Source organism: Papaver somniferum, chromosome 1 (assembly GCF_003573695.1).
Source record: "Papaver somniferum cultivar HN1 chromosome 1, ASM357369v1, whole genome shotgun sequence".
Classification (NCBI taxonomy): domain Eukaryota; kingdom Viridiplantae; phylum Streptophyta; class Magnoliopsida; order Ranunculales; family Papaveraceae; genus Papaver; species Papaver somniferum.
Genome location: NC_039358.1, coordinates 131,478,732 through 131,488,145, shown reverse-complemented (window position 1 = coordinate 131,488,145; position 9,414 = coordinate 131,478,732). Strand labels below are relative to the sequence as shown.

Genomic DNA, 9,414 nt, shown 5'->3' with positions numbered 1-9,414 from the left:
GGAGATGGTCTTAGGAGTATACAGATAATATTCTCATTATATTTTCTCATTATATTACTGTTCGTGGGTAAGTTGGAAGATATATACTGGACGTCAATGTCGGCGTGCATAAAGATGACTTTGTGCGTGTGAGCATTTTTCTAGTCTTGATTTGACAAAAGCAAAAAAGGAACGAGAAGGAACAAGTGACACAAGTCGGGAAGCAAACCAGAATTCTCAAGTTTGGCGGAGCCCCAAAAAGTGAGTTTGAGAAAATATAGAGAGATAGAAGTCCCACACTCCCACTACTCTCCTCCACTTCAGACTATTCAGACAGTCACCATTGAAATCATGAGGTTTCAGAACTGAAAAGGTAATTAAAAAACAAATAAAAAGGCAACCAAACTAAATCTCGTCCTCTATCTTTCTCACATAGTAACAGCATCAATTCAGGTAAAAAAATCTAACCTAAATAAAAAATCAAAGATCCTCTCTTTCTCTTTCTCTACTACATACGCTGTATAAAGCAACAGATGAGATGAGATTGATAATTATGATGATATTGAAATCGAAGAAGAGGTGGAATTTCATGAACAACCAGATCATCACTATTACTACTAGAAGAAAGAAGAAGCGTTGCTGGAAAGCATTCGTTGACCTTAATATTTTCTTCATGCGCCCCTCGATCGTGACTCTCTGACAATCTCAAGCTTCTTCTTCTTTCTCTTTCTCAATCACACTCTCCCTTCCCCTCCCTATCTATCTCTATCTTATCTTTCTTTTTTTCCTCTTTAATGCTCCAACATTCATCTCCTATCTCCTTGTTTTTTAACCTGTACACTTTTCAATTCTTGGGATACTCAATTTCTTTACTCCATTTCTAACTTAGGTTCAGTTTCCTATAGATCTTTACCTGTATCTTAAGTTAAATATACGACTTTCTTTTCTTTAATCTAAACAAAGCCCTCCTCTTCTTCTTAGAATAATATCTGGGAATTTAGATATCAGTCTTAATGTGTTAGAGATGGCGATCTTGAGGTCTTCTTCTTCTTCTAAATTCATTAAATTCGTATTCATAATTTGTTATTGTGTTATATTCGTGAGATCATTGAATCACGAAGGGAATTTACTTTTGATATTCAAAAGTAATCTTGTTGATAATGATAACAATCTCCAAAGCTGGAATTCAAAGGATTCTACTCCTTGCTATTGGAATGGTATAGAGTGTTCTGATGATTATAAGGTAATATCTGTAAATCTTAGTCAGTTCAATTTGTCTGGTAATTTGTCTTATAGTATCTGTCAACTCCATAGATTAACCATCTTAAACTTGTCCAAAAACTTCATTTCTGGTCCTTTACCTACCCAATTAGCTAATTGTGGTAATTTGGAGACTCTAGACCTCAGAACTAATAGATTCCATGGAGAAATCCCACCTCAACTTTTCAAAATTTCTAGCCTAAAACAGCTTTTTTTGAGTGAGAATTTTCTGTTTGGTCGAATTCCAGATGAGCTTGGTAACATGACAATGCTAGAGGAGCTTGAAATTTATAGTAATAACCTTACTGATAATATTCCCTCCACCATTGGAATGTTAAAGAATCTTAGGATTATTAGAGCAGGTCTGAATATTCTCTCTGGTCCAATACCTGTGGAAATTAGTGAATGTGATAGCCTAGAGATTCTTGGGCTGGCGCAGAATAGGCTTGAAGGTCCTCTTCCAAAAGAGATTCAGAGGCTGAAGAATCTAACTACATTGATTCTTTGGCAAAACCTATTATCTGGTGTTATTCCGTCTGAACTTGGGAATTGTGGTAACCTGGAATTGCTTGCCTTAAATGATAATGCTTTCACTGGTGATATTCCTAAAGAGCTTGGTAAATTATCCAAGTTGGGAAAATTGTACATTTACAGAAACAAACTGAACGGAACCATTCCACCAGAGCTAGGAAATTGTGTTAGTGCAGTTGAGATTGATTTATCTGAGAATCAGTTAACTGGTTTCATTCCATCAGAACTCAGTCGGATTCCAGATCTTCAATTGCTTCATCTTTTCGAAAATGTTTTGCAAGGAAGTATTCCGAGAGAGCTTGGAAAATTAAAGCAGCTCAAGAATTTAGATCTATCCATCAATAATTTAACAGGCACTATTCCTTTTGAATTTCAAAATCTCACTTTGTTAGAGGATTTGCAACTCTTCGATAATAATCTTGAGGGAGTCATTCCACCTCTCATTGGGGCAAACAGCAATCTCTTGGTCCTGGACATGTCTGAGAACAATTTTGTAGGTAGCATACCTACAAATCTGTGTAAATCTCAAACCTTGATGTTTCTAAGTCTTGGATCAAACATGTTATCTGGCAATATTCCCTATGGCCTGAAAACATGCAAGTCTCTCGTACAGCTAATGCTGGGAGGTAACCGTCTTACTGGAAGTCTCCCTCTCGAGCTATCCAGCCTTAAGAATCTCGTGGCGTTAGAGCTTTTCCAAAATCGATTCTCAGGGCCGATATCTTCAGAAGTGGGCAACCTCAAAAATCTGGAAAGACTCCTACTGTCCAATAATTATTTTCTGGGTACTCTTCCTCCTGAGATTGGTCAACTCCAACGGCTAGTTAGCTTCAATATTTCTTCTAACCATCTTTCAGGAAGTATCCCGCGTGAGCTCGGGAACTGTACGGCGCTTCAGAGACTAGACCTCAGTAGGAACAGATTTACTGGAAATATGCCAGAAGAATTTGGCGATCTTGTGAAACTTGAGCTGCTTAAGCTGTCGGATAACAAACTGAATGGAGCCATCCCATATACCTTAGGGAGGCTGGCGAGGCTTACAGATCTGCAAATGGGAGGGAATTATTTTTCTGGCCGAATACCTGTTGAATTGGGCCAGCTTACTGCTCTGCAAATTGCTTTAAATATTAGCTACAATGCACTTTCTGGTGATATTCCAGATGATCTCGGAAACTTGCAAATGTTGGAGTCCCTATACTTGAACAACAATCAGCTTGATGGTCCAATACCTACTTCAATTGGTGACCTCTCAAGTCTCTTAGTGTGCAACTTATCTCACAACAACCTGCTGGGAACAATACCCAGTACTCCTGTTTTCAGAAGGATGGATGCTAGCAATTTCATTGGAAATCCTGGCATCTGCATGTCAGAAACAGATCCTTGTCATCCATCTTTCACTCCATCTATTTCTGCAGACCCCAGTTTGATGAAACAGGGTTCTTCAAGGGACAAAGTAGTGAGCATTGTCGCAGTGGTTATAGGGTTAGTTTCATTGGTCCTTACTGTTGGTGTTTGCTGGATCGTGAAATGTAGTATGCCTGTTTTAGTTGTTGAAAATAGTGAAAAAACTGAGGCTTCTGACACTTATTATTTCCCCAAAGAAGGGTTTACTTATCAAGACCTTCTAGAAGCTACTGGTAATTTCTCAGAGAGTGCAGTTATAGGGACTGGCGCTTGTGGTACAGTATACAAAGCCCTCATGTCCGATGGTATGTTGATTGCTGTCAAGAAACTCAGGTCCTCCGGTGAAGCTTCCAATGTAGACAACAGTTTTCGGGCTGAGATATTGACACTGGGAAAGATCAGGCACCGCAACATTGTAAATCTCTACGGTTTCTGCTACCATCAAGACTCTAATCTTTTGTTATATGAGCATATGGAGAACGGGAGCCTAGGAGAACTCCTACATGGGAATCCAAATAAGTGTTCCCTGGATTGGGATGCTCGTTATAAAATAGCTCTTGGAGCAGCAGAGGGTTTATGCTATCTACACTGTGACTGCAAGCCTCAGATTATTCACCGTGATATAAAGTCAAATAACATTTTGCTTGATGAATCTCTGGAGGCACACGTGGGGGATTTTGGCTTGGCAAAGTTGATTGATTTACCTTTCTCAAAGTCCATGTCTGCTGTTGCGGGTTCCTATGGTTATATTGCCCCTGGTAAGATTTTTGATAAGATTAATTTTTTCATTCTACCAATTCTTGCTATTTTTTTTTTTCCAATTTAACTTTCCTTCATCTTTGTGAAAAGAAAGAATTAGCTATCACGTGATTGTGTTTTTCATAAGTATTAGCATTTGAGATTTTATTTTAAAGCAGTTACTAATTTCTATTCCGTAAGCTCCGCCAACTCAACTAGATCTACATATATTAAAATTTTAGCATACACAGATAATTTCTGCAGTGTCAAGAGGTGTTTGCTGTTTTCACAAGGCTCATCTGATCTTGTGGGTAGAGGTCATAGAGCATCCATGTCAAAATCCGTATTTAGTCACCCTCATTCAGGAGTAAATATGTTGCCCTGAAGATTGAACACTCATGTAGATCATAGAACACCATGTCTGGTAATGTTTGTAACCCATTTTCTGTGTTTTTCCATGACAACAACTGTCTTAGGAAGTGGTGAACTAGAGTAGTCTTAAACTCAAGATTGAAAATGGTACGAAAATATATCTTGCAATCTAGAACTACCTACTGTAGACAGAAGGAATACTCACTACTCTTGTTGTAGTGGATACCCCCTGTACCAAACTTTAACCTAATATATAGTGCTAAATAATTTACTTGGTTGCGGAATTCTGCATTTTGATAGCGGAGCTTTCCAATTATATAAGTGTTACATGACAGCATTGAAATTTCCAATCACTAGATTGCTTAAAACTATAGACCATGTCATCAATATAATAGGGCTTTGTATTTGTATCCTTGTAGGATTCCTTAAAAACCTTTCTACATTTGTGTATTTGGTGTATCTTTTTTTGCATTCATATGTGATGACATGGAATAGAAAACATTCTTTCTTCGTTGATCTGTTATAAGATTTCATTTCAGAATAAGTTTCTGAGACCAAAATCAATCTGGGGTATGCAATTGTGCATCATTACCCTGATACCTAGAGCTGATTCCTAATATATTAGTGACATCTTGAAATAAGCTCAATAACCTACTGTCTCTATTCAACCCAAAATGTGACAGTTCCAGAAATACCCTTAGTGTAGTTTCTCGTTAATAAAATGAAGACGATGAATCAGTTCATACAGTCAATTTTTGTATTAAGATCATTTTCTTAAACGTATTTGTCTATTTCTGAACCCACTTAAGTTGGATCCTGGCTTACAAGACTTGCTTTTGTTTCAGAATATGCTTACACGATGAAAATCACAGATAAGTGTGACATCTACAGTTTCGGCGTCGTTCTACTGGAATTGGTTACAGGAAAATCTCCAGTTCAGCCAATCGATCAAGGAGGGGATCTCGTTACTTGGGTGCGAAGATCCACACAGAATATGATGCCAACATCTACAATCTTTGACCAACGCTTAGATTTAAGTGCAAGGAGGACGATTGAGGAGATGTCTTTAGTACTCAAGATTGCCTTGTTTTGTACGAGTTTGTCGCCAGTCAATAGGCCAACCATGAGGGAGGTCATTGCCATGATGCTTGACGCGAAGGAGGCCTCTTGCAGTTCAACATCCTCGCCAACATCGGAGACTCCTTTAGAAGAAGATGCTGCTAGTAGAGGTAAGAAACATTTTTTATGTGGGGTCAATTCTTAGTCTAATATTTAATGGCAAGCAGAGTTTACCATTTATGAATGAGTCACGTAGATGTATAGCCCAATTGTTAGTGGGAGAGGAAAACATACCTTTTTAAATGGATGCTTTTATTTTAGGAACTTTCGTTGGTTTTCTCTAGAGTTAGATACCTGGGTGTTAATTTTACCAACCAGACGGCTGTTGCATGTACGTAACTCAAAGTCAGGACGAGATATGGCATGGGCTTGTTTATATTTTAAAAAGCTTTAAATTCGCTTGCTGAGCACATCTACTATTAAGTTTTGGATCTTGTTAGTGAGTTCACTGATGAGTTTTCTTAGCTTTAACAGAACCACTATCTTGTAATTTTGCAGTATGAGCGCATTCATAAACACTGCTGGTTATTTATTCAGCTGGTGATGGGCACAGAAACTCGGAAAAGATCTTTCATCTCTACAACTCAAGTTAAGCCTTCTTTAGCTCATTGTATGTAAGTTTACAGTAAAGGTATTCTAACTTTATTTGTATACAGAGGAAATTATCATTTCATTCCTCTCCCTCTGCTCATGATCTTATTTTTATGTACCTGATCAATCAATTGGACGTGTATAATTGTAATTATGTAAAGGTACAATTTTGCTAACATATTAATAAGATTAACCCCAATTTCTTGATATATTTGGACTAAACCCATAATCCGTAAAAATGTATACCAATCTCTTGTCAGTACCAGACACCAATCACCAAGTTTTGGGTATAAGAGCAGTTCCTATGGGATGAACACTCTCAGAGTTTGTTCTTTTTGCTCCCACTATGGAATGAACAAACATGAAAAATGGATGTTCAAATCAACAGATCTGTTGATTTGAACATCGAGTCGGAACATTCGGCGCGCGTCTGTGGTAAGGACGCGCGACATCTCTACAAACGCTGGCGTCAGAAGGAAAAACGCCAGCGTTTGTACTTCAAACACGAGTTTTTACTTACAGTGCCAGAGTCCTTACTAGAAACGCCAGCGTCTGACCCAATGGCGCCAACGGCTCCATCTGAACAGCTGAAAAATCGGGTGATCCAACGGCTACATTTTTTGAATTCTATAAATACTCCTCATTTCAACTCTAAATTCACACATTCTACACATTCTTCTCTTCACTCTCAATTCTTGATTGAACATGTCTCGGCCCCGGTTAGTCGGCGAGTTCCGTATGCTAAAGAAGAAGACGAATCTATTTGCAGAAACTATGTTTTTTTTATCTACTCAGCTTGCTTCGGCAAACTATCCATGGGTGAATTTCTGGGCGGTTATTCACGATGGGTTCTGCAGTGACACTCGTAATCTGAGGCGTCGTTCTATATGCGAAATGAAATCAATACAACGAATTTATAGTGTTGAAATTCGACCGTTGGAAATATAGGCGTTGGAGAGTCGACCGTTAGAGACTTTGTTTCTAACCCACGCGTAAGCGCACTGAGCACCCGCGTCAGCACACCGAGCGCCCGCGTCGGGCCTTTCAACGCCCGCGTTTTGTCTGCAAACGCCAGAGTCTGTCCTTCAGTCGAGCGCCTGTTTCTCCAACGCCCTATACTTTACCATAGTGGAAAATCCAGCTTGGCCATCTACGTGGCTCAACAAATATTTGAGTTTGGTCATTGCCACAGGAATTGCCCTAAGTAATTAAAGGTTTTTATGGGATCTCTCCAAACCACCACAAGACACCTTGAAACAGAGCTTTCTACTTAGACCCATGTCGGTTAGCTAGAGTATCAGAAGCATTTATTTGATATCAAACTTGAAGATCTAAATGTCTCAAGTTATGTTGCCAATTATCTAGTATGTGCAGCTGCAGGCTGCAGAAGAAACACCAACAGATTACGTCTTATTTCTGTCTCTTTCTTATATTAGCTCCAGCACCAAGCTAACTTATGAGTTGTATCTCATGTATATCAAGTGGTGGATATTATAAGAAGTTTGTTAAAGGATATGGGACAATTTGCACGCCTCTGACAGACCTCTTGAAGAAAAATGGTTTTGATTGGTCAGGAGAAGTTGAGTAGCCTTCAAGAACTTAAGCAGATCATGTGTAACACTCCAGTTTTGGCATTACCAGATTTTTCAAAACCATTTTTCCTGAACGGTGGAGACTGATGCTTGTGCCGGAGGAGTTGGTGTTGTTTTGGTGCAAGAGGGAAGACCAATAACATTCTTTAGCAAGCTATTGGGCCCTAAATCCTTGGGTATCTCAACTTATGAGAAGGAAGTGTTAACAATATTAATGACAGTCACTAAATGAAGGGGCTATCTAATGGGCAACCATTTTATCATCCACACTGATCAACAAAGTATAAAATATTTTATGGAGCAAAGGATGAATATTGTTGTACATGACAAAATATAACATCTACCCGAGAACTGGTAGCTGAAGAATAATACAGCTGAGATACGAAATAATATTCAAGGTCAAGCGTAGAAGACCTGAACCAGATGTCCATTGATCAAGTCATAAGCGATCAAACAAGGCAGAGACACGAAGTTGGACGCGGAAGACCTGAGTCCAGATGCGAAGCTAAAGAAGATTCTCGATGATGTCAGCTAAGGGAGAACCTGGGAACCAATCCCAGGTCGGTACAAACACAAGGCGGGAAACTCTCGAAGTCCAGGCTGTCACGTGCTTAGTCATCTACATGTATTTGTCGTGTTCATGTAACGTATAAATAGTCGGAAAGGCTGATGATGTAAACAAATTGATTCTGATAATAAAAAATAGACTTTAGATAATTCTCCCTCCTCTCTCTGATTTTCTTCTGATCGCCATTAATTATAACCGACTTTGAAGATAATCAGGAAATCCAGATCTGGGACGACAGAGTCCTGAGCGGAGATCATGGAACAGATCACCTGCCGGGATCACACTCCAAATAAAGGATATCGGCAAGGGAATTTGTGAAGGTACCAGTTTTACGTATCTTCGTTGGTGCCGATTAAGCTTTTTATAATTTCATGATTCTTGCACATAATACAGATCATAATCACAAATCTGATGCATGATTCGGTATAATCACTTGACAAACTGCATGATTAAGCATGATATGCTCAAATATTGATGATATATGTGTTTATGAGTTCAAATATGCATGCAAAATTGAGCTTTCGCATGCATATTTTGATGATCTTGATCCCATAAACATCTCAACCTTGACCAGATCTATAGATTAATGGTAAAATTTCTTGAAAAAATGAATTCCTCGAACCTATCTAAATCTTACGGATTCATAATGTTTTTTTGGTCAAAATCTTATTTGATTCATGATCTTATATGAATAAATATATTAGATATATATTTATTAAGATGTTTTATTCAGATCAGAGCATGATTATATCGTTAATTGAGCATCTTCGCCAACATGAATATAAATATGCTACACCATATGATATGATAATTAATTTGCCTAGATTCGCATTTTTCATATAGAATCACATGCTCTAAGTGATCGAAATATCAAAACTCATCTACTGTTAGGTTTTCACCAAAAAATCCATGATTAAAAGCACAATAACTGTGATTTACAGAAAACATAAAGTATTAAATCAACAAAATCATATATTATTGCTCATAGAATGATTAGATATGATACTTGAATCGCTAATCAAAAACTTTGATCTTTGACGATGACAAGTCATGAGACAAACTGACTCAAAAAGTTTTGCCGCTAAAATGAAAGGTGGCGACCCTTTAAAGTCATACCTAGCCAATGATTTTCATCTCGACCAAAAACTAAACTCACAGATACTCATCCTATCCTATATGCGGTTGTGAAGCTATATAATGGAACGTCAACACAGAAGGTTACCACCTATAACTGGGGTAACCTCACCGTGGCGACAACCA

At 38.3% G+C, this 9,414-nt stretch overlaps 1 protein-coding gene across 1 annotated transcript; it reads left to right on the top strand.

Annotated features, from left to right (window-relative positions):
- The first annotated feature begins 236 nt into the window (after positions 1 to 236).
- On the top strand, positions 237 to 6,203 carry LOC113300976 (leucine-rich repeat receptor-like serine/threonine-protein kinase At1g17230). The gene is made up of 3 exons (XM_026549877.1): positions 237 to 3,932; positions 5,130 to 5,513; positions 5,902 to 6,203. The coding sequence occupies exons 1-3, from the start codon at positions 1,004 to 1,006 to the stop codon at positions 5,904 to 5,906; spliced, it is 3,318 nt and encodes a 1,105-aa protein (XP_026405662.1). The 5' UTR covers positions 237 to 1,003; the 3' UTR covers positions 5,907 to 6,203.
- Positions 6,204 to 9,414: the final 3,211 nt, after the last annotated feature.